General features: G+C 27.8%; 2 protein-coding genes across 2 annotated transcripts; one reads left to right on the top strand and one right to left on the bottom strand.

Moving 5' to 3' along the window:
- Positions 1 to 2,380: 2,380 nt before the first annotated feature.
- pain (transient receptor potential cation channel family member painless) lies at positions 2,381 to 8,428 on the bottom strand. Its single transcript, XM_089223832.1, has 4 exons — positions 8,281 to 8,428; positions 6,121 to 6,207; positions 5,463 to 6,029; positions 2,381 to 5,404 (listed from the first exon to the last, which is right to left on the bottom strand). The coding sequence occupies exons 3-4, from the start codon at positions 5,999 to 6,001 to the stop codon at positions 3,127 to 3,129; spliced, it is 2,817 nt and encodes a 938-aa protein (XP_089079958.1). The 5' UTR covers positions 6,002 to 6,029; positions 6,121 to 6,207; positions 8,281 to 8,428; the 3' UTR covers positions 2,381 to 3,126.
- A 2,361-nt stretch (positions 8,429 to 10,789) lies between these two features.
- On the top strand, positions 10,790 to 14,280 carry LOC107162683 (EF-hand domain-containing family member B-like). The gene is made up of 9 exons (XM_015509692.2): positions 10,790 to 10,882; positions 10,973 to 11,078; positions 11,145 to 11,277; positions 11,336 to 11,485; positions 11,577 to 11,802; positions 12,167 to 12,443; positions 12,508 to 12,644; positions 12,765 to 12,960; positions 14,190 to 14,280. Exons 1-8 carry the CDS (start codon positions 10,790 to 10,792, stop codon positions 12,954 to 12,956), a joined length of 1,314 nt encoding a protein of 437 aa, XP_015365178.1. The 3' UTR covers positions 12,957 to 12,960; positions 14,190 to 14,280.
- The last annotated feature ends 200 nt before the right edge of the window (positions 14,281 to 14,480 follow it).

The raw sequence follows: 14,480 nt of genomic DNA, 5'->3' as shown, positions 1-14,480 counted from the left end.
TAATAATTTTAATAATAATAATAATACGATTTAATAACATTTAATTTTTTTAATTGGCCAACTTTTTTGATATTCATAATTATACAATTTTATATAAATTTAGTACTTACATCAATATATGTGTATAAGCTCGGCTATTTTATAAATAAAAACTAAGCCAAATTTATATTAGGATATAAAAACTTATAAGTTGTACTATCGAAATACTATCGAAAAAATAATCGATTTTAATTTTGGTGCAAATTACAATTCCTATTTCTTACTACCTGAGGATGGTGCAAACTGCAAATGACATATCTTTATTTTGGTGCAAATTACAAACGCACTTTAAAAAAATGGTGCAAATTACACATGTTGTAAATATTTTGGGTCAATTTTGGTGCAAATTGACTACAGCCAAAAAATCATGTTGAACGTAATAAGTAGTATTTTATTTTTAAGCGTATACCTGTAAAAAAACGTCATAATGAGTAGGTACACTACATTATAATAAAATTATAGGTGCATTAAAAGTCATCAGAACTGTAATGTATTATGACATTTTATTTTTAAGTATTATACTAGTACATGGGCGTAGACACGGGGGGGGATATGGGGGATGGACCCCCCCCCCCCTCATGGACTTTTAAAATATTTATTTATATATACTTTTAACTTTATATAAAATACCGAAAATAGAAAAACTGATCTATAGTCTATACTAATAAAACGTACTATGTGACCCTACAGTCCCTACTTACTACTAGCGCTCTACAGATGTGGTGAAATTATGCACTAAACCCGTAACATGTTCTGACCGCAGCTATCAATACAGTTTAGGTGAACGATAGCTAACATGTATATCTTAAACCGTGGTTTATTTTGTTATTATCACGGCTATACTATCTTTAACCACGATCTTTTTCTGGCAACATTGACTTTCAAGAATTTGAAGAACTTGTACATTTTTATCTTGACACTGATGTTCAGACAGTAATTGCAGAGTTCAAAATTGAATTTAACAAATCAACATCCTACGATAGCTATAGATGCCCTGAGACTATGAAATTCCTCAATATTTCCAAATGTGCATCAACTACTTAAAATACTGTGTACCTTACCAGTTTCCACATAAACACCCGAAAGAACGTTCTCATGACTTAAAAGGCTGAAAACATACTTTAGAAATACGATGGCTGAAGTAAAAATTAATAGTTATTTTTCGTCTTTAAGGTTGGTATAAATCTATTTTTGTACCATTTAATTTTCAGACTCAATTAAATGGATTAACATTGTTATCAATTCATCGGGAAGTTACTATAACGCCCGAAGAAATTCTTGATATTTTGTCACATAAATCTAGGAAAATAGACATTATATTGTAGATTGACACATTTTGTATAGAAAAATAAAAATATTTTTTTTTATTTTCGGTATTTATATATCCCCCCCCCCCCCCCCCCAATGAAAATTTCTGTCTACGCCACTGTACTAGTAGCCAGTAGTCTCAGCCCACGCTTTCCGTGCAAAAGATTTAAAACATAATATATATAATATTTGTGATAAAATGTAGGTAATATGTCATATTTGAATATTTCTACTAATTACAATATTAATATAACATTTAATCAATGGTACCCATTTAAATAAACAAAAAAATATTAATTTTTCGTGTGAGCTACCCTTAAGCTACCTCTATAGAGGTTGAAAAATATAGGTATTAGCACCCATCAAGTATCATAAAATAATTATTCTTTATTTATTGAAAACGGTCCAGTAGTTTTTAAGACTATTAATTTCGGATAAATCAACATCTACATTTACCTATATAAAATATATTATTAAAATCTGACATCGCCATTGAAAAATATTTTAAATTAACTGCTTTTTATCTTGGGTTTTAACTTTTAAGCGTTTCTACTCCAGTTCACAGAATGAAAAACATGTATATGTAATAATTCTATTAATCATTATAGTAATATATTATTAGCCAATAGAAACCCTATATAAAGAAAAAAAAAACATTCTATTTGCGTGGTCCAAAAATAAAAAATGCATGTGAGAGCTACCTTTCAGGTATACGAGTTGAAAAATATGTTAAACAATTCTTTTGAATGTCAAGGAATTTATTGATATAACTTTTTATTGAAAACGGTCCAGTAGTTTTTGATATTTATTACCTAACAAACAGATAAATATCCATTTTTATACAAATAATATATTGTATAGATAATATTATTCCTTTGAATTTTTTATTTATTAATAATTGAAAATGTCAGTATATCATAGTAGTAATTTTAAATTTAAATAATATATTAAAAATATTAAAATTTTTAATAAAAATATAAAAATTTGGTAAAATTTAAACTTTAAACTAATATAAAATAAATAATACAGTTAATCTTGCTTAATCTATTTCTGGAGTTATATTTCATAATTTTATTTACCAGCATTCTTACCATTATATAATTTTTACTGTTATTGAGTAAACGTCATAATATATACATAATATGGTATAACATTGTTGAACAAGAAGAATATAAATAATAATATAACATCAACGTTAAACATTTTAAATTGCAATTAGAGCTAAAATATAACATATAATTGTATTTAATCTTAAGAGTATGGTAAACAAAAAAAATATATAAAAAGCATATACTATAAAATAATTAATAAATATACTATAAATCAGTTAACAAAATTAATCACAGTTTAAAATAACTACCTACAGAAAATTATTAAAATACAATATTTTTTGCTCTTGTATAAATATATAAAAAGTAATTATTGTATAGGTATCGAATGTTAAATTATGTAACAATATAGCTAAGGAATTATGATAGTTAGGATTAATATTATTACTATAAAATATAAAATATCAAAAACTTATTGTCATCAAAATTATAAATAATACAATTAATGAGATATTGTTTTGCAATAATTTTACATAAACATTGTATAAATGTTTTAATTGTATAGTGTTTAAAATGTTTAACTGCGTATTTGCATAATTTCGATTTGATTTTTAAAGTGTAATGGAAATCGTATACATTAAAACGTGAAGCAGTAGTTATTAGTGTATTACTATTTTGACCGTCCGTAAATAATAAATGTGATTCATTAAAACATCAGAAAGCATTATTTTTAGCCATTGTATGATCCATTTACAACATGAAAATTACTAGTAGAAGATATCGAATCTATATCATTTCTTGTGTTTAGTGCGTTTAACATTTTTTTAATTTCTTCCACTGATTTTTCTACGGTATTAAATTTCTCAATAAATACATCAAGAATTTCCATACAACTTTTGTCTGCTCCCTCTGAATTCAATTTAACTATTGATTTAGCCTCATTTACAATTTCTTTCTCAAGATAATAACCTTGACAATTCGCAATACACCCTATTTGACTTTTTTTTGTAGATGACCCAAAATCAACAAAATTTCTTTGATTAGTTAAAATTTTTATTTCCGAATCTTGTAGAGCATCTGGAAATAGCCTTATTTTAAGATAAAATCGTCTTGTACATATCGAAGGGATACTGTACCCAAAATCATTTATATGGTTTTGAGCTTTATGAATCCACGAAAACGGGTCACCTATAGCCATTTTTTCAAAATAATGTATGAGTTTAACCCGGGACACGTGAGCGACAATTTCTGCATCAGCTCTAATTGCTTGGGTGTCACTTACAGCAAGACCATTTAAAAGATTTACTAAGACAATAGCAATAAGGAATATAAATAAAAGAAATAATGCATGACTTACTATAGGATGCAAACTAAAAGGCAGTGAACCAAATGTATCAAACTCTCCAGTCAACATGACGATAGTTTTGAATGTTGCGGAGCTGGGATCGTTAAATTTATTATCGCTGTCTGCGTCATTTCTAAATAACATGTAAAAACTTAGTGCAAATGCTATTATTAATATTGAATACCATACGAGAAATTGTAAAAAGTTTTTGGTAACGCGCTTAAACATCTCTAGGTGGGTGGCAAGTGCTGGATGTCTACCGACGAGAAGTATAAGTTCACCCCAAGAAAGTAGAATTACAATGGCAGATATTTGGTTTCTATTTGATATACAAGACATTTCATACAATAATAAAAATGAAGTCAAAACGATGAGACTTATTTCTAACCAATTTTCTAAGCTCATTATGTACGTAATCGGAGATGAGATCAACTGGAATAATTCACGAAATATCAAAGCAATTAGGAATCCCAATACCATAACCCACAAATAAACAGCTGTATCACTACTAAATGGTACACTATTCGTGGAAAATTCTGTAATATTATCTTGAGTAAGTGACAAATTGCTATTTTGAACACCTATTTTAAAAGTCAACAACGTGTAAATGGTTAAAAGTGCCCAGAATCCTATATAAAATGCTAAATTCACTTTATAGTATCTTTTTATTGCAAACCATTTTAAATGAAGGAAGCTTGTTAAAACAGGGTGTTTTAGAAGAGGTCTGAGTTCTGGGACTTCACTTATATATAACAATGGATCGGTTTCTGGGATATTTTCGGGAATGTACTCTAGGCCTTCTAATTGCGATTGATAATTATCAATATCTTTCTGTTTGTAAACTTTTGGAGGGCATAAAAAATTGTATGAACATATAATCTCGTAGTTAATATCTTTTGGAGATTTCCCATTTGATTTTATGCATTTATTTAAATGAGATTCTAATATATTAGGACTAATATCAGCAAGTGGAGGATCTCCAAGTACGTTTCTTTTCCCTATATAAGCACCTTTCTCTAATAATGACAATATGGAATCTCGATCACCTATTTTTGCCGCGTAATGTAGACAAGTATTACCTTTATCATCTGATTGATTAATATCAAGTTCAAAAGGACTGGTTTCACTTTTTCTTAGTAATATTTTAAATGACTTATCATGATCACATAAATCCGTATTTACATCTAATGAGTTGTGGTTTTCATCAGAACCTTTAATTACTTCAAGAAGTGCTGACCCATTACTTGTTTGATAACATATACATTTTTTACTATTCAAAAACAATTGTATGATATCTGCAAAACCTCTGAACGAAGCAATAAAAATTGCATATTTAGTATTAGATGGACATATACCATTTGGATCTACATCAAGATTGAGTAAAACTTGAACAACTTTTGGTAAACCAAAATCACATGCATATTGAAGATAAGTGTGCCTTCCATCATGATTGTTAAGGTCAAGTTGTTTTGTGGAAGTTATATATGAAATAAATCCTTCTACGTCATTTGAATAGAGGAATGCGAATGGGTTATCGCAGTGGTCCGTAATATTTCGTGTACCTTCTGGTGGCATTTCTTCTACGAGATGTGGATATTTCTCATATATCACACTTCTTAATGATTTATCCCAAATAAACACATCCAAGTCAACTTTTGGGCATCTAAAAAAAAAAAAACTCATAAAATAAATTATTTATATGTTATTTTTTACGAATTTACCTAATGAATGCTATCATTAATTCATCATTTTTTTTCTTTGAAGTAGCTGCCAAGTATGCTGGAGTAAAGCCTTTCCTATTCAATTGATTTGCTTTAATATTATCAGAATTTAATAGCAATTCTGAGCATTCTACATTTCCAGATTTTGCTGCAAGGTGTAAAGCCGAGTTCCCATCACTATCTAATAAATTTATATTGGTTGGAGGATGTTCTAATAATACATCTAATACGTCTTTACATCCATTCGCAGCCGCTAAATGTATTGGAGCCTTTTTCCGATTTTTATTTATAACGTTTACATCTAATCCTAAAGATAATAGTATTCTGGCGAATTCTGATCTACCCGTTGATATACAACATATATCTAATATTGTGCCATGATAAGGTTCGTCAAATATATAATTCAAATCTATTGATGAATTTCCCAACCCTATTTCTAGGAGCTTTTTGAATAATTCTATATCATTTGATTGAATGGCTTTGAGAAGTTGATCGTTTATTCCAATTGAACACACATTGTTTAACTCGACGTCCTCCATTTTTCAGTTGTTTGGAATTTTTTCAGACCTAAATATAAATATTATTAATTTACTATTGATTATGAATTATAATCTTGTATTCACAAAAAATCGATTAATAATTATTATAATTATTATACCTGTTTTAATATGACCGGATATAGATATTATTCCAATGATTATTGTCAGAGCAGTCAATATGGCAAGTAGATGACACCATAGGTAAACTGTAAATGGATATTAAATTATTTATTACTGTAGTTAATGCAAATAAATATCAATTTATGAAATAATAGTGAAAAGAACCTGAATACACCAATTTTTATTTTTATTTGTATACCAATTATTAGGTGACAATAAAGTTAGTATAATTGCCCTCGGGTTTCAATTATAGTTCGGCCTATAACATAATGACTATCATTTCGTTTTACATTTGTATCCATGGAAATGCATTCCATTGGCACAATAAACTATATTTTAATAATTGATTTATAACACAGGGTGTAACAGAAAGACCTGACAAAAAAAAAATTATGCTAATTAAACGTTTTCATATAAGTAAATTCTCAAAAACCATATTTTTAAAAAAGTTATTACGTTCTAAATTAATTTAATCAAAATAATATTGAATTAAAAAAAAAAAACAAACTACTTGCCTTAGATAAATCTTTTATCATCAAAATTGTTCTTATAATCAGATTCATAAATAGGTTATTTTTATTAAATTAAAATTTTTTTTTATTTTCAGTTCTAAAAAATAAATGTAGTATGCATGTAGCGTTAGGGTTCACTTAATGAAAAAAAAATATCAATTCGAACAAAAGTTATTCCAAAAGTCAGTTCTATCTGTTACACCTTGTATATTACTACTACTAATAATATTGAATAAAATTAATGTGTATGTACATCTCTACCTATAAAATATATATTTGAATAAAAACTTAAAATTATATATTTCAATTTTAATTAAAAATTTTATCAAGATATAAATTTATAATTATTTATTATTATTAGAAATATTTAATATGTTATGTTTGGTCGTTGTTTTTTAGTAGTAGCCTTAATAAACACAAAAAATCAATATAAGTGATGTAATGAAACGCTATTTATAAATTACAACAGACGAATTTGCATTAGATAGATATAGATTACGTCAGAAAATAAAGATTACATATACATTTTTTTTAATAGTTTGCTGTTTCTTTAGTCTATAACTTATTATTTTTTATTTATACGTTTTAAGCCCAAAATTATGATATTACATATTATTTTAAAACATAAATATCTTCATATTCTATGTAAGTGTTATGAAATAATTAGAACGAAAAAAATGTGATTATAGTATAGGTAACCAGTAAGCTTTTTGTAATAAAGTCAATTACTAATTACTAACAATATTTATTATTATAAATTAATAAGTAAACAATATTTATCCTTTTCGATAATAAAATAACATTGTATATTATATTAAGTTTATGAAGTACTACATTTTTATTTAATACAAAATGTGTAGTTATGATTATTTATATTAAGAATAATTTATTAGTTAGCACCGTTAGGAGTCCAAACATTTAATTAGATGCTTAAAATATAATATATGGATAATTAATTTAATTTAGCGTTAAACCGATAAAATAGTAATAACCTGTTAATCTATGTGTATAACTTAATAGATGACTACATTGAGTAATCTATTTCTACTTTATAAAAACTAAATAATTAGAATCATTAATAAATTAAAGGTAAATATTATTGGCTTGTATGTAAAAATGTTACTTACTTGCTATTACTCAGAATTTCGAATATAACTAGTAGTTGTAACTAAAACCAATGATATAGATAATAAGATTATTTACATTAGTTTATCTAATGAAACATTATGGTAAAATTATTAATAGTGATGTATATAATAATTGTACCTATATATGTAGGTAACTACTAACTGTGTATTTTTAATTAAATTTTACTCAATATTTCGTGTTATGACCTGACATGTACCCTCTAGTTGTACACACTGAATAATTTGTTTCTAACCATGTTAACTTATTCAAAAAATACTAAATCAACATCATTGTATTAAAAAATAAAAATTTTACTAATTTTAAAGGATTTTACGTTTATATTCAAGGTTTGCCTTGTACCTACAAATAATTCGCATTCACACTATAATTCCATGGCATAGGTAGTTGGTGTATTAGATCATAATATTCTAGTTGTATTTTATATGATATAATAATTTGCGACTATTTCATACGCCCAAACTTCGTTTATTTAGGCGAAGAAGATTGAAATGTACTTACTGTAGGCGGTTCAGAATGAGCACATCGAACGAGCACATATACAGTTGCACACACACGCATACACGATCACGGTACCACGTACTCGGTAGGTACTCCCCGCACGACTGAAACGAACGTCGGCGGTGGGTACTAAACAAGTCACTATTGATACAGGACGTTAGCCGATGGTACCCCACCAACAAAAATAATAATAATAAAAAAAAAAACAGAATAATATAACAATCGGACAACATTCTAGACCGTCTCCTACGCGCCGTCGCTTTTTCTGTACGCGTAAACATTATACGCAGTGTGTACGCTGTATAATAGTTCGGATACTGTATGGGGGACCACTTATTAATACAAAAAATAATTTTGTTCCATGCCGCCGACGGTGGAGTCAGCGCAATTCATGATTGTACACCATGGCCATTTGTCTGCAATCCGCGTGTAAAACATCAACATTATAGATTTTTTTTGATTTTTTTCTTTCGTACGTCACGCTACGCTCACTTATAGGCAGGTACGCGTAGAACTTCAAATTCCATATTGTTAAAATGTTAATGTCATTATTATAATAATATAGGTACTTCATAATATTATCACAGCTGCTGCGGGCACACTTGTTGATATTTCCCAAATTAATTTTCGTTACGATGTGCGCAGTGTTCGTTTTTTTATATTAGAAATTATGAAATAATTTCATAAAATTATAAATCATATTATTGACACTATAGTGAAAAAAATATTATATGAAATAATAAATTTTTGGAAATGATCCGTTCGTTGAGAACAGTTGTAAGTAATAATAGGTATGATATGGCGGACCTGTATCATTATAGTCACTTTTTCTGTACAGCGTATATGGTTATTATATATAGATAGTGCGCACGCGCTATAGTTCGGATACTGTATGGTGGACCACTTAACACCAAAAATAATTTTGTTCAATGCCACCGATGATGTATAATGTATACATCTATTATATGACTATAGTCAGCGCGATTCGTGATAGTAAACTACGGCCTAGATTCGTTTCGATGCGTTACGTGTCCGCACTCTGTATGTAAAATAAACCATAGATTCATTGTTAAGCAGATAAAGGTTCATCGTATTACACATAACAGTATAACACATTTACACATATGTGTAGAACTTAAGATTCCATATTTTGAATTATTATAGTATAACATCATTACAGCTGCAGCAGGCATACTTTTTGATATTTTCCAAATTTATTTTCGTTATGATATGTGTAGTGTATTTATTTTGACATATTTATCATAATATAAATGATCAATCATATAATTTGACTTCTTAATCATCCTAAAAATATATAATATAATATTATTATAGTTGTGTGTGGTCCATTAATTTGATATGGATATCCTAGCACAAAAATTAAAAATACAGTCGAACAATATAATAGCTGTGATAGCTCAAAATAAAAATCATGAGTTAAGAAAAAAAGTATAATGAATGAGAAAAAAAAGTTGTATTTCTTATTATTACCAATGATTATTTACTATTAACTTTTTAGTAGATAGTTACTTGCTATCATCTTTAATATACTGTTATTTTTTCTAGGATACTATACATTCCGTTATTTAAACTGAAAATGAAAAACATTGATCCAACAATGCATTATTTAGACAAATTATTTATTACATTTCCATTTGATAGTTTGTTTAAAAACAAAAACATGACGCAGTTTTTGTAAAAAAAGAAGTAGAAGTTAAAGTTAACAAGAATTAGAATAGTGCAGACAAGACAGTATAATTGTATCATATTGTTTGAGTAATCTGAATTCAGAGCAAGGCTTGAGGCGTGTTTTTTTAGACCGCAGAATAGAATTTTTTGTAATCTGAGAGCGAGACCCAAAACGACATAAAAGTGCTGAAGGTCCAAGAAAAGGGTACTTAAGTTGCCCCCTGCATAAGGTTGGTTTTAAGAATGATAACATGTTAAATAAGTTGCATTATGCCTTACTATCTTGGATTATGTTGTTTTATAGTTACTTTAGAAGTTCCAAATGTTATTAGTACCTAGTATAAGGATGTATTAATTAATGAAAATTTATCAAAGACTACATCCATGTAAAAAATAATAAAATGTTTCATAGAACAATTATAACTTTGATTAATTTTTAGATTCATCAATATTATTTCTAACATTTAATGTTTGGATTTATGGTAAGTAGGAGAGGATCGATAAAAAATATGTAAGTATCACATTTGTCTAAAATGTTTTAGTAATAGTGGGCATTAATTTCCATTTTTAGTTGATGCCTATTTTAAGAATTTTGATTTCTATAAAGTATTTTAAGTAAGTAAATAGGTATTGTATCTTTTCATTTTATTTTTACACCTTGTAATGATCAACATTTTATTTATCTGAAATAATTTTATATTTGATAATGTGAATAATATCTTTTTAGGTTCTGGTCAGTTTGGATAGTTAATTTCTTACAATATTTTAAATTCGCTTAGCAACATATTTCATGAACTAAAATTATATAAATTTTTAAAATATGAAACCAATTAATATAGACGAATCGTGTATTCGAGATTCGAATTATTCGCAGTTGCAAGGAAAGTGCTTAGAGCCAGGTACAGCTGCGCATGTGAGTTTTCTTTAAAAATCCATTTTTTTTTTAAATTGGTATAATATATGAAATACATTTAAAAATAAAAAAAACAATTATAAATTACAGCTTTCTTCATATAATTATGATCCAATGGTTCAGAAGAAAACATTTAACGATCCATTATTACCCAAAAACTTAGATAAAAGTACAATATTTGGAATTATAACAAAGAGTAACTACCTATATGAAATTATTTTTTTGTGAATTTTTATAATATATGCCATTGTTTTTATTAAAGCTAAATTAACAGCTGGTGATGTGATTTTTCCGAACAAGTCCCCTGGGAAAATTGGTATTGAAGACAAAAAAGAATTAGAATTCTATAAAAATTCACATCATTCGTATGGAATTGGTGAACAATTAAATCGAAAGTTAGTGCTAAACCTATTTACCTTTGAAACTAGTTTGTTTATTTTTAGAACTATTTAGGTATACAAACAGTTTTGATCCAGATAATCGGTTTGGCAAACCTTTAAAATGGTTACCAGCTGGTGTGTGGTTTAAAAGTAATGTTCAACCTAAATCGTCAAATGAAAATAAAAACACGCTTACTGATTGTGTTAGTAAATTATTAGAAAGGTATGGTACAAAAGTAAATTATTTTAATATGAAAGTGCATACATTTTAAATAATTCACTTTTGAACATATTGTCAACAAATAATAACATAGTGAAGAGAACACACAATGTCGTTATCCGTATATCGACAACCGGCAAGGAAAATTCATAGGCAGATCGTATTTAAGAGCAAAAGATATTTTAACCAGAAACGAACCAGATAAACAATACTTTGAGGGTATTGATTATTCAACAACAGTCAGTAGATTAAAACATCACATCAGAGAAAAGAAATATGATATAAGGGAATTGCATGAAACGTTCAAATCGTTTGATAAGGTATAAAAGTTTTAATACAAATTTATAGTTATTGTTATCATTATTTAAATTTGGTTCAATTATACGAAATATGACAATAAAAGACGAGAGTAAATTTTTATGTTATTTTTATAAACAAGAAAGACGACGACTACAGTGTAGGCTTAAACAATTAAAACATTAATAATATTTTTGTAAATTTTGAAATCATGGCTTACTCACTAACGCATATAACAAATACTACTCTTATACTATATGAACTGGATATAAATTAATATCTAGTATCTAGGAATATGGTGTTATGTTTTATATCTTTAGTCGTTAAAATAAATACATTGTACAAAGTTTGAGAGGACGTGTTGTACAACAAATTCGATATGCTTAGGAATTCACGGGGTGGCTACCACTGGAACAAGTTTATAAAATCTGTTACCAACACAAAATCAAGCCCGAGAAGAAATTGTTCGATCTTGCCTTAAATTCTATTAATGCCATTAATAACAACAATGTCAACTATAATTTATTTCTGGATTTACTAAATCCAAACGTTAAGTTCTCGACCGGTTTCAAGAAAAATAACCAAACAGATATCGACAGATTCATTCCAACGTATAAAAACGATTATGGTGATACATTGGCTTGTAGCATTAAATTAAATAAAAGTACTGTAAAATAATATGTACGTAGGAAAAATGTGTAAGTGACTTTATACCATTTTGGTTTCAGACCTCAACAATTATAGACCAGTTAAGCCAATGATCTTAGCCTATCTGGATTGTTTTGGATCCGAAACGGACGTAAAAACGTTACTGAATCCGACAATATATTCAAACTATGGATTGACTTACAGAGACTTTTACATAGTAATATTAGTAATAACTATAATAATGACATAATTATTGTGGTTTACAATACAGTGTTAGAATTAATCGTATTTTTCATGAACGAGTATAATACATAACACATTGTTTTATTAAATACAGGGACGTAGTAAAGACGTAATGAATAAACTGTTCCAAGACATGGGAGTGATCTTACCAAATGACATTTTCAATATTATCTGGGAAAATGCGTACCAATGTGATGGCGTCGACGACAAAGTTAGCGTAGAAGTTTTTAGGCAGGCTCTTCAAGAGCTGGCAGACAGAACGGTTGACCAACGTGACGACGAATAGATCAGTAGTTCAATAATATTTTATTAATTTATACTGCTTACCACATAAATTAAAACTTAAATTCTAATTCTAAACCTTTATTTTAAAACAATAAGCTTGCATATTATGATAAATGCGCAGAAGTGTGGAACAACACAATCGACGCTACCCACATTCATCGTGGTTGTAATTACCACCATACTCTGTTTATGAGTCTAAGCTATTAGGTCTAAAGTATAGTAAATCTTTGTATCGTTATTTGTATCGATTATACGATAACAGGATTATCGTGAATTCGAAACCCATGCAAACAATACGTTCTGTTCTGTTATCTAGATAGTGTTTACAATAATGACCTTTGATCAGTCACAAAGGGCAATATAGGTACTATTTTTGACTTTTGTCATCAAAAGCCAATGTACAATTATAATTTATTTTATTACAAATAATGCTTATTTATCTTTTTTTCAATGTTTTATCGGTATTTTAGTTGTTTTCTCTCATGCTCTGTAGAAACTATACCAAGACGATGTATATTGTGTTGTCTCCGTCGTACAAATGCGTAGTAGGTATAGCAAATTTTACGCTCAGAAGATCACGTTTACTTCATTTAGTTTAAAATTTAGAGTAAATTGACCTCATATAAAAATTAAAGGTAACAATATTATCTAGGTATCTCATCGGTTTGTTGTTATTTTAAAGCAATTTATGAGTATTTTAAGACGTACAAACAATTTACAATTTTAAAATATTCATAACTAGCTTTTAAATTAAAATATAATAAAAATCCCATGACATGCCCGAGATGATAATCTTACCTCTAATTTTTATAATAGGTCAATTTACTCAAAATTTTAAACTAACGGAGCTAAACGTGATCATCTGAGATTCTGAGCGTAAAATTTGCTATACTATGTATTTGTACGACGAAAACAATACAGCGGATGTGGCATCCTCTTAAGACTCTCAATCACACGTCAGTATCCAGGACTGGACCAACATCAATGATTTTAAAATTAAAAACTATTTTATCAAAAATCATTACCTACGTTTGTTCTGTAGATTTCAGAAAGAAGCGATGAATGTATTGATTTTATAATGATGTGTGTGTGTTTTGTGTTGTCATCACTTTTTGTATTGTTTTATAAATTCGGGTCAGTTTTAAAAGTTCTTAAAATAACTAAAATAAAATGTGAAGTTTTTTTTTAAAAACGTTCATAAACATTTGTTACCTATTATTTTTTTTTTTTTTAGTTATCATTTAGATGGAAAACGTGACTATGCCTGGCAGTCAATTAATGTGTAAATTGTTGTAGGTACATTTTTTAAACGTTGGAAATGGGAGTAGATGAAATCTAAAAATGACTCAGGTACTATGAATACTATATGTTATATGAAACTGATTTTAAAATAATTCAAATAAGTAATAATAAAATATATTTTTTTTAATTATAATAAAACATGTTTGGCACGGTCATCACGATATTTACGCTATATCAAAGAAGTCACGAAATTTGTATAATTTCTTTGAAACTCTCAATGTTA

Source organism: Diuraphis noxia, unplaced genomic scaffold, assembly GCF_037042655.1.
Source record: "Diuraphis noxia isolate RWA-SAM2 unplaced genomic scaffold, SU_Dnox_SAM2 contig0003, whole genome shotgun sequence".
Taxonomy (NCBI): domain Eukaryota; kingdom Metazoa; phylum Arthropoda; class Insecta; order Hemiptera; family Aphididae; genus Diuraphis; species Diuraphis noxia.
This window is presented reverse-complemented; position numbering and strand designations above follow the sequence as displayed.